The sequence below is a fragment of the Macaca thibetana genome, chromosome 7 (assembly GCF_024542745.1).
Source record: "Macaca thibetana thibetana isolate TM-01 chromosome 7, ASM2454274v1, whole genome shotgun sequence".
Classification (NCBI taxonomy): Eukaryota; Metazoa; Chordata; class Mammalia; order Primates; family Cercopithecidae; genus Macaca; species Macaca thibetana.
In genome coordinates, this window is record NC_065584.1 from 2,223,269 (window position 1) to 2,244,091 (window position 20,823).

Genomic DNA, 20,823 nt, shown 5'->3' on the forward strand with positions numbered 1-20,823 from the left:
GAGGCCGAGGCGGGCGGATCACAAGGTCAGGAGATCGAGACCACGGTGAAACCCCGTCTCTACTAAAAATACAAAAAATTAGCCGGGCGCGGTGGCGGGCGCCTGTAGTCCCAGCTACTCAGGAGGCTGAGGCAGGAGAATGGCGTAAACCCAGGAGGCGGAGCTTGCAGTGAGCCGAGATCGCGCCACTGCACTCCAGCCTGGGCGACAGAGCGAGACTCCGTCTCAAAAAACAAAAAAAAAACAAAAAAAAAAACAAACAAAAAAAAAAGAGATTCTCCCGCCTCAGCCTCCTGAGTAGCTGGGATTACAGGCGTGCGCCACCACGCCCGGCTAGTTTTCTGTATTTTTAGTAGAGACGGGGTTTCACCATGTTAGCCAGGATGGTCTTGATCTCCTGACCTCGTGATCCACCTGCCTCGGTCTCCCAAAGTGCTGGGATTACAGGCTTGAGCCACCGCGCCCGGCCTGTATTTTTTAGTAGAGACGGTTTCACCATGTTGGTCATGCTGGTCTTGAACTCGTGACCTCGTGATCCACCTGCCTCGGCCTCCCAAAGTGCTGGGATTACCGGCGTGAGCCACCGTGCCTGGCCTGATCCCTGTGTTTCTAAGTTGAGGCGGAGGGTGATGTGTAAAGTTGCCCTAAGTCACAAACAGGCAGGAGGCTGTCTTTGATGTCAGAAGCCTGGTCCATCTCCTTTTTGGTGTGGTCCGTCCTGGACTTTGAAAGCCCAGGTGACCCCTGTCCCAGTGAGAAGCCGGAGTTCCGTCAGAGGTCCCCGCATCAGTTGAAATGAGTGGCACAGCAAGCCAGGCAGGCAGGGCGGGGCTTTGCACCCCACTTTGCTGGGTGGTATTTGTTGGGGTTCCTCACAGCTCACCTGCACTGGCAGCCCCATTTCATAGACTTCGGCAAGGTAAATGTGACAGTGGGGTTGCTGCAACCTGTAACTGCTGTGACATTTATCACAAATCTTAAACACACGGCTGCTGTTTTTCAGCTGAGATCGTGTCCTGTGGCAGTTTCCAAAAGCAGCTGGAAAGTATTTAACCTTAAACATCTGACTGTTGATTCTGTAAAAAGCCTTTGATTAAGCATGTTGGAGGTTGTGTAGCATGTAGAGGCGTTCGTAAGAACTGAGCCCCATGGCTCACAGGCCTGCAGGCCTCTTCCTGCCCGACTGCCAGGTGCTGAGGTTCTAGCCCAGCCTCCTCTCTTCAGGCCTTCTGAGTCTTCCGCCTAGGATTGGGGTCCTCTGTGAGTGATTAAGGGTGCCTGTGGGCCTTTCTCCCAGTGAACAGAGGTCCGGGCAGGATCAGGTGGGGGTAGAGAAGCCGCCAGAAGGGACCTGGGTGCCGAGGAGCAAGGCCTGACTGCCAGGCCCCATGGAGGAACGCCTGGCAAGCACAGTTCATTCATTTGTTTTTATTTTTTATGTTTTTGACACAGAGTTTTGCTCTTGCCGCCCAGGCTGGAGTACAGTGGCACGATCTCAGCTCACTGCAACCTCCACCTCCTGGATTCAAGCGATTCTCCAGCCTCAGCCTCTCAAGTAGCCGAGATTACAGGCTCCCACCACCACGCCCAGCTAATTTTTGCTATTTTTAATAGAGACGGGGTTTCACCATGTTGGCCTGGCTGGTCTCGAACTCCTGACCTCAGGTGATCCTACCACTTCGGCCTCCCACATGCTGGGATTACAGGCGTGAGCCACAGTGCCTGGCCTTTTATTTTATTTTTTTATGTATTTTTTGAGACAGTCTCACTCTGCTGCCCAGGCCAAAGGGCAGTGACGCTATCACAGCTCATTACAGCCTCAACCTCCTGGGCTCAAGTGATTCTCCCTGACCTCAGCCTCCCAAGTAGCAGGGACTGCAGGTGTGCACCACCATACCTGGCTAACTTTTTTTTCTTTTTGGGTAGAGACAGAGTCTCACTATGTTGCCTAGGCTGATCTCAAAGTCCTGGACTCAAACAGTCCACCCACCTTGGGCTCCCAAGTGCTGGGATCACAGGTGTGAGCCACGCCAAGCCAGCAGCTCAGTTTTAAACGGCGTTTTCAGAGCTGCCAGCTCCATTTCCCATGTCCGGCTCCATTTTAGGCTCACAGAATTTGAAGACACCCCCACCAGTCAGCTGACCATAGATGAGTTCATGAAGATCGACCTGGAGGAGGAGTGCGACCCCCCCTCATACACGGCTGGGCAGAGGAAGCTGCGGATGAAGCAGGTAGTGCCAGCCTTGGCGTCTGTCTGTGCTGGGCTTGTCAGCCTTGCAGGGAAGCTGCACACCCATAGCCTCATAGCCGCTCTTCACTGCTGTAACCAGCCAGAGCCCGAGGCTCCAGGACACACCTTGCACAGACTCTGGGAAGTGCCACAGTTTCCTGTAGGGGACACAGACCCATAGCTCCACCTCCACCGCTGCGTACCCCTAAGTTCCAGTGGCCTGTGGTCCCTGGGGCCCACAGGGCACCCCGGAGGCTGCACTGTGTACCCAGGCCTCCCTTCACGAAGCCTCTCGCCCTGTTCCCTTTCAGCTTGAACAAGTTCTGTCAAAAAAACTGGAGGAGGTTGAAGGTAACCAACTGATCTTCCCATACAATGCTTCTGCTTTGTTGGGAAAATTGATTTTGTGCTGACTTTTTGCTTTTAACTTACGACTTCAGGTGAAATATCCAGTTACCAGGATGCAATTGAGATTGAACTAGAAAACAGCCGGCCAAAGGCCAAGGGGGGCCTGGCCAGCCTGGCGAAAGATGGTGAGTCCAGCCCTGGCCTCAGAACTCGAGACCTGTCTGTGTGCCCCTTGCCGGCACCTTTCCCACCAGCTGACCTTTGACCTTGTCCTTCCTGTCACTCTTCCTGGGCCCTCTGGTCTATGTGCACAGCCCTGGGGTTGAGGCTGCCTACCCCCATGACCTTCCTTCCTCCTCAGACACTCAGGCTGCACGCTGGGCTGTGGCACTCCAGCTGTTGGTACAGGTTGCCCCCACCTCATCCCCTCCCTGCAGAGGCTCCTGTGAGGTGTGCATTGGTTTGATCCAGAAAGGTGGGACAACTCAAAGCAGTGGGCGGGGCTTATAGGTCACAGGTGGAGTCAAAGGTTTTGTGATTGGCAATTGGTTGAAAGAGTTAAGTTATTGTCTAAAGACCCGGAATCAACAGAAAGAAGTGTCTAGATTAAGGTAAGAGAGTTGTGGAGACCAAGGTGCTTGTTACATAGATGAAGTCTTTAGGTGGCCACCCTTAGAGGCAATAAATGGAAAGGTTTCCTTTTTTTTTTCTGGAGTCAGAGTCTCCCTCTTTGACCCAGACTGGAGTGTAATGGTGCGATCTTGGCTCACTGCAACTGCCATCTCCCAGGTTCAAGTGACTCGAGCCTCAGCCTCCCAAGTAGCTGGGACTACAGGCACCCGCCACCACGCCCTGGTAATTTTTGTATTTTTATTAGAGACAGGGTTCTACCATGATGGCCAGGCTGGCCTTGAACTCCTGGCCTCAGGTGATCTGCCTGCCTCGGCCTCCCAAAGTGTTGGGATTATAGGAATGAGCCACCGTCCCTGGACAAATGTTTCCTATTCAGACCTTTTTGTTTGTTTTTGAGACAGAGTCTCTCCCTGTCGCCTGGGCTGGAGTGCAATGGCACAATCTCAGCTCACTGCAACCTCCACCTGCTGGGTTCACGCAATTATCCTGCCTCAGCCTCCCAAGTAGCTGGGAGTACAGGCGCACACCACCACACCTGGCTAATTTTTTGTATTTTTAGTAGAGATGGGTTTCACTGTGTTGGCCAGGCGGGTCTCGGAACTCCTGACCTCGTGATTTGCCCACCTCGGCCTCCCAAAATGCTAAGATTACAGGCGTGAGCCACTGCTCCTGGCCCCTATTCAGATCTTTAAAATATGCTAGTCTCAGCAAATCTCTTCAGGATCAGAAAAAGACCTGGAAAGGGAAGGGGATTCTCTACAGAATGTAAGTTTCCTGCCAGGTGCGGTGGCTCACGCCTGTAATCCCAGCACTTTGGGAGGCTAAGGCAGGCGGATCACAAGGTCAAGAGATTGAGACCATCTTAGCCAACATAGTGAAACCCCGTCTCTACTAAAAATACAAAAATTAGCCGGGCGTGGTGGCGCATGCCTGTAGTCCCAGCTACTTGGGAGGCTGAGGCAGGAGAATCGCTTGAACCCAGGAGGCCGAGGTTGCACCACTGTACTCCAGCCTGGGAGACAGAGTGAGACTCCGTCTCAAAAAAAAAAAAAAGAAAAAAAAAGAATGTGAGTTTCCACTGCAAAAGACAGCTTTGCAGAGCCATTTCAAAATATGTCAAAGATATTTTGGGGTAAAGTATTTTGATTTCTTTCAGGGCCTGCTACCTGTCATTGATGCTATACTAGAGTCAGGTTGGAATTTGGTATCTGTTGCTACAAGGTCTGTTTGGTCAATCATCGGATCTCTCTCATCGGATGTTAATGCTGATGAGCTGCTCCTGAACTCCAAAGGGAGGGGGTGTAAGAGGGTATAATGAGGCATGTCTGACCCCGCCCCCGCTTCCCATCGTGGTCTGAACTAGTTTTTCGGGTTTCTTTGAAATCTCTTTGGTCAAGAGAAGGGATCCATTTGGTTGGTGTGGGGCTTCGAATTTTATTTTTGATTAGTATTCTGTACTGTGTTTTTTCACTTGGGGGTAGTAGGAGCCATGAGAGGGCCTGAGGGCAGAGGCAGGTGGTGGGGAGGCTGTTGCAGGAACCCAGGGTGAGAGACCTGGCCCAGCCTGGTCAAACTCTGGAGGTACTTTTGGGGCAGAGCCAACAGTCTGGGGAATGTGCACGTCCAGGGAATGTGGCAGCTGGAGCCCCCAAGGCTCCTGGCACCTGCGGCCTGGGCCCACTTGCCCGGGGAGGGGTTTCTAAGAGGCTGCACTGTCCAGAGGTCATTACTCACTGACGTCTGCTCTCTGGGGATCAGGTGCTTTCCCCCAAGGAGCCATTCCTCACCATGGGGACCCCTCCAGGACTCAGTGCTAGCCAGGAATTTTATATTGGAACACATTGAGACGAAAGTAATCTAAGACTTAGAGTGGGTCAAGCATAGTGGTCCATGCCTGTAATCGTAGCACTTTGGGAGGCGAATACAGGAGGATTGCTTGAGCGGAGTTCAAGACCAGCCTGGTCAGCATAGTAAGATCCCATCTCTACAAAAAATTAAAAACTTAGCTGGGTGTGGGAGTGCGCGCCTGTAGTCCCAGCTGCTCGGGAGGCTGAGGCCGGAGGATCACTTGAGCCCAGGAGTTCGATGTGCAGTGAGCTGTGATTGCACCACTGTATTCCAGCCTGGGCAGCAGAGCCAGACCCTGTCGCCAGTACACACACACACACAAAATCTAGAGTGGGATGTTTTAAGATGAGTTTTGCCAACCTTAAAGGAAGAAGCAGAGGCAAAATTAATCTACATAATTTATTTGGGTCAAGCTTGAGGAGTGCAGCCAGAGAGGACACGTCTCATTGCCCTGAATATACACTCTGGTGAGCAGCGGTTACACGTGGACTTTTTTCTTTTTTTGGAGACGGAGGCTTACTCCGTCACCCAGGCTGGAGTACAGTTGCATAATCTCAGCTCACCGCAACCTCCACCCTCTAGTTTCAAGCAATTCTCCTGCCTTATCTCCCCGAGTAGCTGGGACTACAGGCATGCGCCACCACACCCAGCTAATTTTTGTATTTTTTGTAGAAACAGGGTTTCGCGGCCGGGCGCGGTGGCTCAAGCCTGTAATCCCAGGACTTTGGGAGGCCAAGGCGGGTGGATCACGAGGTCAGGAGATCGAGACCATCCTGGCTAACATGGCGAAACCCCGTCTCTACTAAAAATACAAAAAACTAGCCGGGCGTGGTGGCGGGCGCCTGTAGTCCCAGCTACTCGGAGGCTGAGGCAGGAGAATGGCGTGAACCTGGGAGGCGGAGCTTGCAGTGAGCCAAGATCGCGCCACTGCACTCCAGCCTGGGTGACACAGCGCGAGACTCCGTCTCAAAAAAAAAAAAAAAAAAAAAAAAGGCCGGGCGCAGTGGCTCAAGCCTGTAATCCCAGCACTTTGGGAGGCCGAGACGGGCGGATCACAAGGTCAGGAGATCGAGACCATCCTGGCTAACATGGTGAAACCCCGTCTCTACTAAAAATACAAAAAAAACTAGCCAGGCGAGGTGGCGGGCGCCTGTAGTCCCAGCTACTTGGGAGGCTGAGGCAGGAGAATGGCGGGAACCCGGGAGGCGGAGCTTGCAGTGAGCTGAGATCCGGCCACTGCACTCCAGCCTGGGCGACAGAGCGAGACTCTGTCTCAAAAAAAAAAAAAAAAAAAAAAAAAAAAGAAACGGGGTTTCGCCACGTTGGCCAGGCTGGTCTTGAACTCCTGACCTCAAGTGATCTGCCCACTTTGGCCTCCCAAAGTATGGGATTACAGGAGTGAGCCATCATGCCCAGCCACAGATGGAGTTTTAAAGGCAAAAAGGGACAGTGATTGGATGGATACAAAGTTGTTTGTCAGGAATTGTCATTGGCTTACAATAATAACATTTATTCGTGATTGGCCGTACGTCGTTAAGCTATTGGGTGCGGCGTTATTAGGTTAGTTTAGAGCTACTTGTGGCAACAGCAGGCAGTTTCAAGAAGTGAACACCTAGCTCAAGGGGGAAGATTCACATTCCTTCCGTGAAAGTTGTTTTCTGTCTTTTAAATTCACCATTGGGTGATTTTTAACAGCTTTATTGCGGTGTAATTGCCTTATGACAAACTGCTCATGTTTAAAATGCGCCGTTTAATTTCTGAACTTTGACGTCTGCACACACCTGTCAAGCCATAGTGACAACCAGGAAAACCCACAGATTTGTGGCTCCTGCGGGGTCCACAGGCCCTTAGTCAGCGCCCCCCCTCCTGCCCCAGGCCCCCAGTGAGCTACTTTTTGTTATTATAAATTAGTTGTATTCTGTAGAATTCCGTACGAGTAGGATCATGTAAAATATGTTTTTCCCTTCGGCTTTTTTCACAGTGTGATTATGTTGAGTCCATCAATGGTTTGTTCTTTTCTTCTGTGGCGTGGCAGTTGGTAGTCCTTCAACACGCTGAGGTGTGTAGCCATTCATCTGTTGGAGTACATTGCACGTTCGGGGCTGTTTCAGATGCACTCCTGAACCCTGGTGTACAGGTCCTTGTGTGGATGTTGATTTCCTTTTGGGTCAGCTGCTGAGGAGTGAAATTGCTGGGTTATGTGAAAGGCAAGTGTGTGTGTCTTTTTTTGTTGTTTTTGAGACAGGGTCTTATTCTGTCACCGAGGCTGGAGTGCAGTAGTTCGATCATAGCTCACCGCAGTGTCAACCTCCTGGGCTCAAGCAACTCTCCCATATCAGCCTCCCAAGTAGCTGGGACTGCAGGCGGGCACCGCCACACCCAGCTAAGTTTTCATTTTTTCATAGAGACAGGATCTTGCTATGTTGCCCAGGCTGGTCTGGAACTCCTGGGCTCAAGTGGGCGGCCATGACCTGTCTGTCTTTAAGAAATGATCAGGTTGTCGGCTGGACGCAGTGACTCACACCTGTAATCCCAGCACTTTGGGAGGCCGAGGTGGGTGGATCACAAGGTCAGGAGATCGAGACCATCCTGGCTAACACAGTGAAACCCCGTCTCTACTAAAAATACAAAAAAAATTAGCTGGGTATGGGGGCAGATGCCTGTAGTCCCAGCTGCTCAGGAGGCTGAGGCAGGAGAATGGCATGAGCCTGGGAGGTGGAGCTTGCAGTGTGTGGAGATTGCACCACTGCACTCCAACCTGGGCGACAGAGCGAGACTCCGTCTCAAAAAAGAAAAAAGAAATGATCAGGTTGTCTCCAAAGGGGTGTCACCATGCGTGGAAGCTCGAGGGAGTATGTTCCTCCTGCCTGGGAGGCATGGCCCCATTTTCTTTTCAGGGCTAGAGGTTCTGAGTTGTGAAGGAGTAGCTGGTGGTGATTTCATCTGCGTTTCCTTCAGGACTGGAGGAGGTCTTTGTATGTGTTTGTTTACCACCCATATGTCATATTTGTGGGAGCCTTTGTTCAGTTTTTTTTTCTATTTTTTTAATTGGGTTGTGTTTTCTTGTGAAGTTTTGGGAATTCTTCATCTGTTCTAGATTTAAGTCCTTTACTAGTTGTGAGATTTGCAGATAAGCCTGTGGGCTGTCTTCATTGTCTTAATGATGTCTTTCAAAGGGCAGTTCTTAATTGTTTGGAAACCCGTTTTATCAGTGTTTTATGGATTCTGCTTTTAGAGCCGTTAGAAATATTTGCCTTATCCAAGGTCAAACTTTTTCTGTCTGAGATGTCTGTACTTTAACTCCCCCCAGGTCTGTGATCTGCTTTGAGCTAACTTCTGCGTGCAGTGTGAGGTGTGGCCTGAGGCTCGTTCTTTGGCACGTGGCCGCCAGGCACCGTGCAGCGACAGCCTTTCTCTGGGTTACCTGGCAGCTTGGTAGCATTGTTTTTTGTCACAAAAGTGGGCGCCCTGGCCCTCTGCCTGGTTAACAGGTGGTGTGTGGATTGTGTACCCCTAGGCTCCGCTGAGGACACCGCGTCCAGCTTGTGTGGCGAGGAGGACACGGAGGATGAGGAGCTGGAGGCCGCGGCCAGCCACCTGAACAAGGACTTATACCGGGAGCTCCTTGGTGGCACCCCTGGCAGCTCGGAAGCAACAGGAAACCCCGAGTGGGGCGGCAGACCTCCAGCCCTTGGGTCCCTGCTGGACCCCCTCCCCACTGCGGCCAGCCTGGGCATCTCAGATTCGATCCGCGAATGCATCTCCTCGCAGTGCAACGACCCCAGTGAGTTCTGATGGAGCCCTGGAGGGTGGCTGAGGTCATCAGGAGAGCTTTCCGACGTGTGCCTCTCAGGGGGAGAGCTGGATGCTGCCATCCTTTGTCGGGAGGTGTGGTGTTTTCGAGCGGTGGGCTTGGGTGGGGGCACCACCAGTCCCCCCAGTGGGGCTGTGTGGGCGTCAGTGGTCCTGGTGTGAAGAACTGGGTGTGTGCCGATGCCGGAATGCGGTGGGTCTCGTCACCCTCACTGGGACCGCCTGCAGGCCACAGGGGCCATGGAGAACAGAGCCCACAAGTTGCATCCAGGAGTCCCACGGGGCAGCTCCACACCTCATCCACTTGTCCAACATGGTTGGGGAGCGTCATTTGCTGAGCTTGGTCATGGCAACGACGAGGCACCCCTGTCCCATAGTGCCCAGGCCAGGCCACCGTGCCCATCATGCCCCCTCCTCCCTGCCCATTTGGCTGGGAGCTCTAGGAGAAAGATGGGTCCTGTCCCCCATCCCTGCCAGGACAGGCTTCCCTGGCTGAAGGCCTGGACCTTCCTACAGCGCTTCACCCTCAGGCCCTGCCTCCCGTCGGGCACCAGGGCCTGGCCTCTGTGTTGAGGAGCCAGGCAAATATTTATCGAGTGACCTCTGGGCCGGGGGTGGAGACAGTCCTGATGGCTGGGGCTGCTGTGTGGGTGGAACCCAGGCAGGTCACACAGAGCAACAGGCAGAGGGGACGTGCACAGGCTCCCGGGGCAGCTGGCGGCACAGTGACCCTGAGCAGAAAGGGCCATTCTGGCTGAGGAAGGGCCATGGGGGGCCTTGAGGGCTGCCTGTTTGAGTGCTGAGAGGAGCCCTCTCAGGCCTCAGCCATGGAACAGCGTGGCAGGAGAGCACCCCAGACAGTCCAGCCCTGTGCTGGAGTTGAGTTGGCAGCATGGGGCAGGCAGCTATGGTGTGGGGCTGTGGCAAGGAGAGGCTGTCCCAATTCCAGGCTGTGCAGATGCTGCCTGGACCACGTGGGGCTGGGCAGGGGTGACAGGCAGGTTTTGGGGTGTCCTGAGCGTGATCATGGAAGGCTCCCTTGGGCCTGGACTCTGGAATTATTTCTATTCCCTCATTTCTATCCCCATACCTATGGGCTCAGTGATAGGGAGCTGGCGCCCCCCAGCGCAGACCCCTGTCTCACCCCGTGGCCTGGCCTTTCCTTCCTGCCCAGCTTCCGTGCCCTCCCTCGGTCTTTGGGGCCAGACAGCCTCTGTCTCCCAATCTTAAAAAGTTGCTTTCTTACAAAAAGCACAGGAGTGCTGGGATTTTCCTTCGTAGCTTGAGTTTGGCGTCCTGCTGTCTTCACTTAGCATCCTTAGCTAAGCATTTAAAGAGACGTGGCCATGTGGGGAAACAGGGCGTGACCCCCTGGTGCAGAGGAGGGGATGGGGTTCTAGAAGACCCTTAGCCCAGACCCAGGGTCCTGAGCCAGCCCAGGTGGTGGCCGTGCTCCCATCATCAGAGCTGGTGCTGAGTGATGCTGATGCTGCACTTCCCTCCAGAAGATGCTTCGGGAGACGGCGAGCTGGACCTCAGTGGCATTGACGACCTGGAGATTGACAGGGTGAGTGGCAGCACCCCTTCCCAGGAGGGGCCAGGCTTGGGAGGGCACTGCAGCCCAAGGATCCCTGAGTGGCCAGGCAGGGTTGGCCATCTCCCCTGCCCAGTGCCCACCCCGCTGGGTGAAGTGGGCTCCTGGCCTTCTAGCCACTGTTCCCAGGACCCACCCCCAGACTCTCCTGTCCAGTGTTGGCTCCAGGGCGGCCTGTCGGGAGGCCCCCAGCTTTACACCTGGCCCTTGTGGCCCTCTGGGCATGTAGCCTGTGGCAGATCGCACAAGTGGCACCAGGGTCAGCCCATCGAGGGGGTCTCCAGACACAAGAGGGTACCCACTGACTCCACATGCACTGTGTGCCCCCAAACCCCAGGGGTTCCAGCCATTGGGACCAGCTCTTTGCAGTTTATCTCAACATACTTGCCCTCTGTCAGGCAGGAAGTCTTCTTCCCTGATTTCATGGCCACGTGGTGCCTCAGACCCCTCCAGCCTGGCCCATCTGTTCCTGAGTGGGTGGCTCTCACCTTCACCTGGTCCCTTTGTGGGGACCTGTAGCCTGCCCTCTGGCTGGCCAAGGTCCTGGTGTCAGCGGGGCCTGCAAGCTGCCCTAGAGGGTCTCACAAGTGTGGCCTGCTTGGTTGGCCTTGGGACAGGCAGAGGTGCAGCAGGTCCCCACCTCACCCCGAGCGGGAAGACATCAGCCCAGGCTCCGCACTAAATAGAGGCTGGCCCTGGTTCCCCTTCCTCTCACGGAGGAAATACTTCCCGCTGGTCAGCACGACCTTAGCACTCCCTGGTGCGCGAAGGCTAAAAGCCAGCCCCACTTCCCTGTGCTCGCCCAGTACATCCTGAATGAGTCGGAAGCCCGCGTGAAGGCCGAGCTGTGGATGAGGGAGAACGCCGAGTACCTGCGGGAACAGAGGGGTAAGCGCCACCCGCCCGCACTCACACGCAGGACGCGCAGCCCGCAGGCCTGGGGCGTGGACCCTCAGTGACACCGGCCCCTTTTCTGAACTTTTAGAAAAAGAAGCAAGAATAGCCAAAGAGAAGGAGCTTGGCATCTACAAGGAGCACAAGGTGGACACCTGTAACGCCGGGCCTGGCCTTCTCGGGGGTGTCCAGGTTAAGGGGGGGGGGGCAAATATCTCTGGAATGTCCCTTCCCCGTGTGACCCAGGGTAGGCAGCTGGAGGCCATGTGCTCTGGACCCCAGACCCATGTCCCTAACCCCCAGGTCCTGCCCCGTGCTGGCCACAGGCGCCCAGCCGTCAGCTTCACCTTGGAGGGCGTGTGCTCAGCCTTGGAGTGACCCTCTGGACACGGCACCAGGGCAGACTGTGTTGGGCCTCGGGGCTGGATGCTGGGGTTCCTGCCTGTGTAACCGGCGTTTGCTCTTCTAATGACCTGGGAGGTCCGACTCTAATGCCTCCCTGCCTTGTGGTCGTCGTGGTGACCTGGCTCAGCTGGCTCACTCCAGGGGGGACCGTGCCTTCAGTCTCATGGTGCAGTCAGCAGTGCTTGAGCCTCTGAGTGACTGAGCAGGAGAAAACACAGGAAGCCGGTTCCCTGCCGGCGAGACTGGGGTCCCTCGGACCAAGCTGTAGGTGTCTGGGAGGGCGGATGTGGGGCCTACCCACTCAGGAGGACCCGGGGAGCGTGTGGTCAGGGAGTTAGGAACCTAGGCACTCCGCCCCACCCAACAGCACGTCCCAGGCCTTGCTGGGCCACATGGGAAGGTTGTCATGCAGGGAGGGCAGCAGGGGTGGTGCAGGCCGATGGCCCTGAAGTGGTCTGTGGCTCCAGCTCCTAGAATGAGATCCAGGGTCTTCGGGCAGCTGGGGCCTTTGACCTGGGCCACAGTGCTGGGATGGATTGTCTGTCTTTGGCCTGGGCCACAGTGCTGGGATGGATTGTCTGTCTTTGACTTGGGCCGCAGTGCTGGGACATATTGTCTGTCTTTGGCCTGGGCCGCGGTGCTGGGACGGATTGTCTGTCTTTTTTTTTTTTTTTTTTTTTTTTTGAGACGGAATCTCGCTCTGTCGCCCAGGCTGGAGTGCAGTGGCGCGATCTCGGCTCACTGCAAGCTCTGCCTCCCGGGTTTACGCCATTCTCCTGCCTCAGCCTCCTGAGTAGCTGGGGCTACAGGCACCTGCTACCACACCCGGCTAATTTTTTTGTATTTTTTTTTTAGTAGAGATGGGGTTTCACTGTGTTAGCCAGGATGGTCTCAATCTCCTGACCTTGTGATCCGCCCGCCTTAGCCTCCCAAAGTGCTGGGATTTCAGGCGTGAGCCACCGTGCCCGGCCATTGTCTGTCTTTGGCCTGGGCTGCGGTGCTGGGACGGATTGTCTGTCTTCACTGAGTAGCCTCTCTGCTGTGGCCCTCACAGTGCAGCAGCTCGTCACCCTGCCGTGCGCCTGTGGCCCTGCCTGTGTGAGACCCCGGGGCAGCTCGTCTCCCTGCCATGTGCATGTGGTACATTTGCTGCTGTTGCTGTCTGGAGGCCCTGCCAGCACCCATGCCAGCCCACGTGCCCCACTCACCTGGGAGGGCAGGATTTGATGTGGGCAGGCTCAGAGAGCGCCAGGCTGGCCCACGTTCTGGGAGGAGGAGGCAGGAGCAGCCCTCTGAGGGCCTGCACTCCTGGCCTCACATGGAGCCCTGGTGGTCGAGTGCAGCAGGCGTGACTCACGGGAGGCATTCTTGCATGTTTCCGTCAAGCCCAAGAAGTCTTGCAAGCGACGGGAGCCAATTCAGGCCAGTACCGCCAGGGAGGCCATCGAGAAGATGTTGGAGCAGAAGAAGATCTCCAGCAAGATCAACTACAGTGTGCTCCGGGGCCTCAGCAGCGCCGGCGGGGGCAGCCCGCACAGGGAGGATGCGCAGCCCGAGCATAGCACCAGTGCCAGGAAGCTGTCACGAAGGAGAACGCCGGCCAGCAGAAGTGGGGCTGACCCTGTGACCAGTGTGGGGAAAAGGTACCATCCTGTCCTGCGTGGCTGGGTTAGGGCAGGAGCCCAGGGCAGGCAGAGGCCCATGGCTTCGGGTCCTGGAGCTGCCAGGGGCCAGCCGAGGCCACAGAAGTGCCTGGAGTGGCATTTGCCTTGCATGCTGGGGACCGGTGGGCCGTCTCCGGTGCATTGATGGTGTCTTGGCTCACCTTGGTCTGGCCCGCTGTGACCCGATGAGCGGTGCAGGCTGTCAGAGGGGTCCTGCAGCCTAGGCTCTGTTTTGTCCCAAGGAGGGGATGGGACACTCAGTGGGGTCGGCCCCTTCTCCAGCCTGGGTTCAGGAAGACGAGCCCCCAGCCCTGCCGCCCTGTGCCTGCTCTGCGTACCCAGGCTGCATTGCTGTCTCTGCCGAGGTGGTGGGTGAGAGCAGCGCACCGCTGAGGAAGGAGGATGTGGGTGGAGAATGTGGCTGAGGGGGCCGGGCGCAGTGGCTCAAGCCTGTAATCCCAGCACTTTGGGAGGCCGAGACGGGTGGATCACGAGGTCAGGAGATCGAGACCATCCTGGCTAACCCGGTGAAACCCCGTCTCTACTAAAAAATACAAAAAAAAAAAAACTAGCCGGCCAAGGTGGTGGGCGCCTGTAGTCCCAGCTACTCGGGAGGCTGAGGCAGGAGAATGGCGTAAACCCCGGAGGCGGAGCTTGCAGTGAGCTGAGATCCGGCCACTGTACTCCAGCCTGGGCGACAGAGCGAGATTCCATCTCAAAAAAAAAAAAAAAAAAAAGAATGTGGCTGAGGGACTGTCAAAGGCGGGATGTGCTGGCTTCAGCGCACAGGGTCACGAGGCTCTGCCACTCCATGCGGGGCCTCCTTGGAGTGGCTCAGCCTCCGTGCACGGCTTGCCTCTGGGTGGCGGCTGCAGGGTCTCCTGACGAGGCCACAAGCAGCTGGGCTTACCTACTGCGTCTTTGGGGCCCGCGGCTAGTCCATGTGACCTCCTGGCAGTGGAGATGGGATCGGCGGCTTAGCTTCTGGGTCCATCCTATAGTGGTTCCGACCTTCACTCCACCCCACCGAGTCTCTGGGCTGGGAGCGTCTGTTGGTCCTACTGCTCCTTGGGATCTCTTGCGCTGTCTCCAGCTGCTTCCCCTGTGGGGCAGTGCTGACCCTCGGCAGCCCCGTCAGGGCCTCCTGTTGTTTGCTGTGGTTTCTCCTTGGCCTTTTGAGCTGCTTGGCCGGCCACTCCACCCTGTGAGAGTTGGCTGTGCTATGGGCCTGCCCCGCAGTGCCCAGGTGCTGGTCTGTGAGGGAGCCTGACCTCCTTGCAGGCTGGTGCTTCTCAGCCGGCATCTCAGCCCCTCAGGAGGGCCGCATGAGCTGTCTCCTCCACATCAGCCATGCAGTGGCTCTCCTAGCATTCCTAGCACAGCTCCTGGCATGCGTAGGAGGTCAGTGGGGCAGAGGTGAAGTCAGGGCAGGTCCATGGCTTGGTTCCCCTGTGCCCAAGCACTCTCAGGTCGGATCTGAGGCCTGAGTCTCAGTGTCTGCTGCCTGCCCAGCCAGTCTCTGTCAGCACTAGCGGGGATGGGGGTCCTGTCCCAGTTGGGTGATTCTGGTGCCTGGTTAGAGTTCACAGCCCCCTCTGTCACATCTGACCAGCTGGCCCAGACAAGGCCTCGGTGTGCATGTGTGTCTCTGTGTGTGTGTATGTGTGTCTGTGTCTGTATACACATAGTACATGCAGTACGTGTATGCCTGTGTCTGTGTGCATGCGGTGTGTGTGTGCATGCAGTGTGTGCCTGTGTGTGTAGTGTGTGCGTGTGTGTGCCTGTGCGGTGTATGTGTGCATGTGCGTGTATGTCTGTCTGTGCATGCAGTGTGTGCATGTGTGCCTGTGTCTGTGTATGCAGTGTGTGTGTGTGCATATGTGCTTGTGTATGAAGTGTGTGTGCACCTGTGCCTGTCTGCAGTGTGTGTGCGCATGTGTGCCTGTGTGTATGCAGTGTGTGTGTGCATGTGTGTGCCTGTGCCTGTGTATGCAGTGTGTGTGCATGTGCATGTGTGCCTGTGTCTGTATGCATGCAGTGTGTGTGTGCCTGTGTCTGTGTGCATGCAGTGTGTGTGTGCGTGTGTGTGCCTTTGCATGCATGCAGTGCGTGTGTGCCTGTGTCTGTGCATGCAGTGTGTGTGCATGTGTGTGTATGCTTATGTCTGTGCATGCAGTGTGTGTGTGGCTGTGTGCATGCAATGTGTGTGTGCATGTGCCTGTGTGCATGCAGTGTGTGCATGTGTGTGCGCCTGCAGTGTGTGCATGTGCTTGTGTGCATGCAGTGTGTGCGCGTGTATGCCTGTGTCTGTGTGCCTGCAGTGCAGTGTGTGTGTGCATGTGTCTGTGTGCCTGTGTCTGTATGCCTGCAGTGTGTTTGTGCGTGTGTGCATGCAGTGTGTGGGTGCTTGTGTCTGTGTGCATGCAGTGTGTGCATGTGCATGTGTGCCTGTGTCTGTATGCATGCAGTGCATGTGTGCCTGTGTCTGTGTGCATGCAGTGTGTGCACATGTGCATGTGTGTCTGTGTCTGCATGCAGTGTGTGTGCGCCTGTGTGCATGCAGTGTGTGCATGTGCGTGTGTGCCTGTGTCTATGCATGCTGTGTGTGCGCATGTCCGTGCATGCAGTGCATATGCACACAGTACGTGTGTGTTGGTGCACTCAGTACGTGTGTGTGTGCATGTGTACTTGTGTCTGCACACAGTGCATCTGCATGCCTGTGTGTGTGCACAGTGTGTGCCTGTATCTGTGACTGCACACAGTATGTGGGCATGTATGTCTGTGTAAGTTTTTGTGTGCAAGTGCAGATGTGCATGCCTATGTGTCTCTGTGCATGCAGTGTGTGTGCATGCAACACGTGTACCTGTATGTCTACACAGTGTGTGTGCATGTCTGTTTCTGTGTACACATGTGCACGCATGTGTATACACAGTGCGTGTGTCTCTCTGTGTGCATGGGGCGTGTGTGTGTCTTAAATCTCTCGAGTGTGTGCAGTGTGTGCGCGTGAGTCTGTGTGTACACAGTGTATGTGCACATACATCTGCGTGTTCATGCATTGCTTTCTGCATTCAAAACCCATCAACCTTCCCCCGCAAATGGCCATGATCCGATTCGTTAATATTTAGTGTTCTAAGACGGAAGCATGAAGACCTCAGGGCTTGGGATACCTCGGCCCTCCGCACCCCCACCCCCACTCAGGCCTGGGCAGCTCAGGCAGTTCCAGCAGGGCAGGGGAGAGGGGGGTCTACCTGGGGACAGAAGGGCACGTCCCGGTTGCCCTTGCAGCCCATGGGGGCAGGTTTTCACCCACGCTCGGGTGAGGAAAAAGGGACTTGGACTGCTTGGAAAGAGGCTGAGGCCCCAACCTGAGGAAGGGAGGTGGGGACAGACCACCAAGGAGGGGCTCAGCTGAGGAGGCACTGCCTCAGCCCAGCGACCACAGCGTCCCTCAGCAGCAGCCGTGCTGCCTTGGGTGGCCCAGGCATGACAGCCCCTCCTTGGTGTGGGGGAACCAGCCTGAGCTGCACCCCCATTCTCTTAGGCTGCTGGTGGCTGCCCAGCCCGTCTCCCTCTGGCCACCTGCCCCTAGTCCCGTGTCGTGACCCGTGCTTCCCCTGATGACAGACACCTGCAGAACCTGAGCTGGGCCATGCAGGGGTGTGGGCAGCTGAGCCACGCGGGGGTGTGGGCAGCCGCACCCTCCAAGCTTGTGTCCTCCTCGCTCTGCGGTCACTCAGGCTCGTGTGACCCTCGGGGTCTTCCTCTAGCCCAGGCAGATCAGTCTGCCATCATGCCTGAACATCCCCCTCTGGGGACAGGCAGAGGGGCCAACGTGGACCGTGGGCCCCAGCCCCCATATCTAGAAGGGGGGAAAAGGTGGGGCCCACCAGATGAGCTCCCCTCCTGTCTGCTTACAGGCCCCAGGGTCCCCCAAGCTGGGCTGGGACCGGGCTTCAGCCAGTGGGGTCAACACGTGCTGGCGTGGCTGTGAGAGAGAGCAGCCTGAGCCCAGCAGTGGGTTTGTGTGATCGATGGGTACAGAGCCTCCACATCCTCAGGCCCCTGGCTGGGGACCCCCTTACAGGCCAAGGCCGTGGCCGAGGTGATGGCAGGTGGGAGCTTGTTCTCCAGGTGCTCTCAGACCCTCCCATGTGGACTGGCTGCCTCAGATTCACACAGGATACTGCAAGGAAGGGGAAGCCCCTGAGGCAGGCCCCCAGCTAGCCCGCAGACCCCGGGAGCGCTTACGGTTCTGCACCCTTGAACACCACGCACCCTCTCTCCAGCCGGGCTCTGCAGGAGTAGGGAGCTTTTTGGCCCCCTAGGGTGAGGCCTGGCACAGCTGCTTCCTGGTTCTGGAAAAGCTGGATTTGTCTCTCAGAACCTTGGGTCAGTGCAGCAGGACCTTGTGACTTGAATCTCAGCATGTCCTCAGTGCCAGGTGGGGGAGGAAGGGCATGTCCCTGCAGGAATTTCACCCTCGTAACAGCGCCGTTCTCCCTGTGGCCCCATAGTCCTGCCCGCCAGCATTTGCTCCCCTCTGGCTAAGGCACAGTCTGCTGAAGTCGAAGAAACTACCTCTTCCAGAGGTTGCAGCGGGCCGAGATCACGCTGCTGCACTCTAACCTGGTCACAGAGCAAGATTCCGTCTCAGGAAAAAAAGAAAAACAGAAACTGCCTCTCCTTGAGCTGGGGGAGGCTCAGGGCCCTCCTCGATGGGGGCCTGGTGGCCTGACTTTCCGGAGCATGAATCTCCTGGGGCCTTAGTCCCACCCGCCAAGATCAGGCCTCCGACCCAGCCGCCGGGCCTGCCTGCTGGAGTGCCAGCCACTTTTGGAGAGACCACAGTGGGGTGTCTCATCGCAGTCAGCCTGCTGGGAAGCTCCGCCGCAGGGCCAGCCGCCATCCCCAGAGGCCCCCGCTCCACTGCACAGTGGGCCTAGGGATGGGGGTGGGGACGGCGAAGCAGTGCCTGCCAGGCTCCAGGAACCAGGCTGGAGGCCTGGCCTGAGGATACAGCCCCACCAGGAGCTCTGGGAGCTCAGGGTCCCACTTCCTCCAGACTACGGAGAGGGCCGCATGGGGAGCCTGGGGCCTCAGCCTGGCTCACACCTGCTGTCAGCTTCACCCCGAGCGGAGCTCCATGTCTGGGTGTTCTGCTAATGTCCACCTGTCGTGGGGTTCCTTCCCAGTGTCCCGAGAGTTCATCTGACACGTCACAGGCAGGGCCCTGCCTCAGGCCCCCTACCGCTCCCCACACAGCTGTGCCCTGGAGGGAAGGGCTCTGCCCCTGCTGCGTCCTTCCCCACAGGCCCTGAGCCCTCTCATTGCCCGCCTGACAGCCCTGTGTGTCTATGCTGGGGCTTGCGGGGAATGCCTGCGTCTTCTCTTGTGGGGTCCCCTGTCTCCCTGGGGGGACCAGCAGTCTCCAAGAAGACTTGGCATGTGGAAGGCACCTTTGGCCTTTGTGTGTGGCGGGCCAGTGAGCAGGCCCTGTGCAGGGTGTTGTCAGGTGAAGCAGGGATTGCCCTGGGCCTGACGGGGATTGGGGAAGCAGTCTGGGGTCTTCGGGTCTAACAGTGTCCCTTCCCCTCCCTCCCCTCCGCCCTGAGTGAAGTAGGGCAGCAGGCAGCTGCTTGAGGGCTCAGGCGCTGTTGGAAGAGGAGTGGGCCGGGGAGCGGGGCATCTGCCGCTTCTGTGTTTCTGCGTCAAGTGGTGCACCCTGTTGAGAATGTGAACGGGTAAGAGCTCTGTGTTGAGGTGAGGTGAGCACTGATGGAGCTCACAGAGGCTGGACACAGAACCAGACTTCCAGAGGGACCGAGAAACCATCAGTTAACGCTGGGGAAGTGAAGACAGGCAAAAGGGAACAAGTGGGCAGGCGTTCTGGGAGCCTGGGCTGAGGCCACCATGCTGTGCTTCCTTTTGCAGGTTGAGGCCTCTGGTGTCTACGCAGCCAGCAAAGAAGGCGGCCACAGGAGAGGTGCGTTGTCCCAGGCAGCCAGGGCAGGGGGACCTTGGGAGGCAGCCCACCCATTTCTTCCTGGGCCCAGATGCTTGGTCTGTGAGCACAGGGAGAGCAGGCCTGACAGAGGCACCTGCCCCTTTGCTCCACACTGGCCTGGCGTGGCCAGAGAATCGAGGCCCGAGGGCGGGGCTCCCGGTTGCTGGAGCAGGAGCGGGCAGGAAGTGGGGACCGTTGTGTGCCTCCTGCTCAGCGCTCGGGCCAAGGGTGAGCAGCCTTGCTGTGGGCCTGGTGCTTGCAGGGAACCTGTATGTAGGAAGCAGGCACTGCCAGGTCACAGGGCCCAGCCCTTCAGGGCTCAGGGGTCTTTTATCTGGACTGTCATTTGTTGGTGACTGGTCTGGCCCAGGAAACCAGGGAGCAGCAGGGAGGGTCCCAGTGCAGCTGAAGGTGCTGGCGGGTTGCGGCCCCAGCAGCCTCTGTCTATGTTCTGGGGGCCAGGCCAGGCCAAGCCCCCCGGGGGCAGAGGCCACAGTGTCCTCGGCCGAGGCCTACGGTCTGGAAAGGCGTTCTGCGTGCTCCCCGAGCGCTGGGGTGGGGCCCAGTAGGGTATAGGAGCAGGGGCTGGCAGAGGCCTGAGGGTGGCATCTTGATGCTGACACAGCTCATGGTGCAGCCACCAGGAGGCCAGAAGGAGCCAGTGGGCCTGGGAGCCCTGGCCAACCCTGCGACCCGCTGGAGGGGCAGGAGTGGCTGAGCATCCTGGGCCCGGCCTAGGGGGTCTGAGGGGTCTGTTGCGAGGAAGTGCTCCCAGCTCTGTGTGTATCCAAGCCCTACTTCATTCCAGGCTTTGCTCCCAAGCTCTCCCGCCCTCAGAGCTGAGCCTGCCAGGCCCCAGGCGGTCCTGGTGGAGAGCGGGCCTGTGTCGTACCATGCTGATGAGGAGGCTGACGAGGAGGAACCTGACGAGGAGGACGGGGAGCCCTGCGTCAGTGCCCTGCAGATGATGGGCGGCAATGGTGGGTGGGGCCCGACAGCTGGGAGGGGTTCAGGGGAATTAAAGGCATCAGCTACTACCCCTCATGATCCCTGAACTTGGGCCTGTTGGCTTCAAGTTGAATTTCTGTTTCTCCCTGGAAAGAAATTTGAACTAAGACATTTTGTAAATTGGTCATGTCGATTGTGAGGTTGGAGCCAGCCAGGGTCAGAGAGGCTAGGGACAGTGAGGTACCCGCCATGAGGGCCGCCCAGCCAGCAGCATGAGGTTCCCGGGTCTGCCCACTACCGTGGACCTGCATGCCCAGGGAGGGAGGCTGAGGGAGCCCATGCTGCTCTCAGGTGCCCTCAACAAGGAGCGAGGCCCTGCTCTGGGTGCATGCCAGTCCCAGGAGGTGGAGAGGAGCCCAAGATGGCTCCTGGCAGGGCACG

The 20,823-nt window shown here is 57.1% G+C and overlaps 4 protein-coding genes across 9 annotated transcripts in view; 2 read left to right on the forward strand and 2 right to left on the reverse strand.

The window, feature by feature from the left end:
- The window catches only part of PACS2 (phosphofurin acidic cluster sorting protein 2), a 421,633-nt gene that overhangs the window by 165,471 nt on the left and 235,339 nt on the right, over nucleotides 1-20,823 (reverse strand). The gene's annotated exons all lie outside the window — the stretch shown is intronic.
- Nucleotides 1-20,823, forward strand: part of BRF1 (BRF1 RNA polymerase III transcription initiation factor subunit) — an 81,659-nt gene that overhangs the window by 59,418 nt on the left and 1,418 nt on the right. For 2 of the 6 annotated variants that reach the window (XM_050796977.1, XM_050796982.1), the window contains 10 exons: nucleotides 2,106-2,232; nucleotides 2,543-2,582; nucleotides 2,672-2,764; nucleotides 8,578-8,844; nucleotides 10,379-10,440; nucleotides 11,274-11,355; nucleotides 11,453-11,508; nucleotides 13,153-13,409; nucleotides 19,362-19,413; nucleotides 20,243-20,414. In XM_050796977.1, coding sequence (XP_050652934.1) covers nucleotides 2,106-2,232; nucleotides 2,543-2,582; nucleotides 2,672-2,764; nucleotides 8,578-8,844; nucleotides 10,379-10,440; nucleotides 11,274-11,355; nucleotides 11,453-11,508; nucleotides 13,153-13,409; nucleotides 19,362-19,413; nucleotides 20,243-20,414 — 1,208 coding nt within the window. Of the gene's footprint in view, nucleotides 1-2,105; nucleotides 2,233-2,542; nucleotides 2,583-2,671; nucleotides 2,765-8,577; nucleotides 8,845-10,378; nucleotides 10,441-11,273; nucleotides 11,356-11,452; nucleotides 11,509-13,152; nucleotides 13,410-19,361; nucleotides 20,415-20,823 lie in introns of those variants that run through there. The other 4 variants (XM_050796980.1, XM_050796979.1, XM_050796978.1 and 1 more) reach the window with 3 other exon arrangements.
- BTBD6 (BTB domain containing 6) overlaps nucleotides 1-20,823 on the reverse strand; it is a 60,038-nt gene that overhangs the window by 11,863 nt on the left and 27,352 nt on the right. The window lies entirely within an intron of this gene.
- The window catches only part of NUDT14 (nudix hydrolase 14), a 51,397-nt gene continuing 42,137 nt past the window's right edge, over nucleotides 11,564-20,823 (forward strand). Inside the window, exon 1 of the mRNA XM_050797000.1 lies at nucleotides 11,564-11,567. The gene's annotated coding sequence lies outside the window, so the exon portion shown is untranslated. The remainder of the gene's footprint in view (nucleotides 11,568-20,823) is intronic.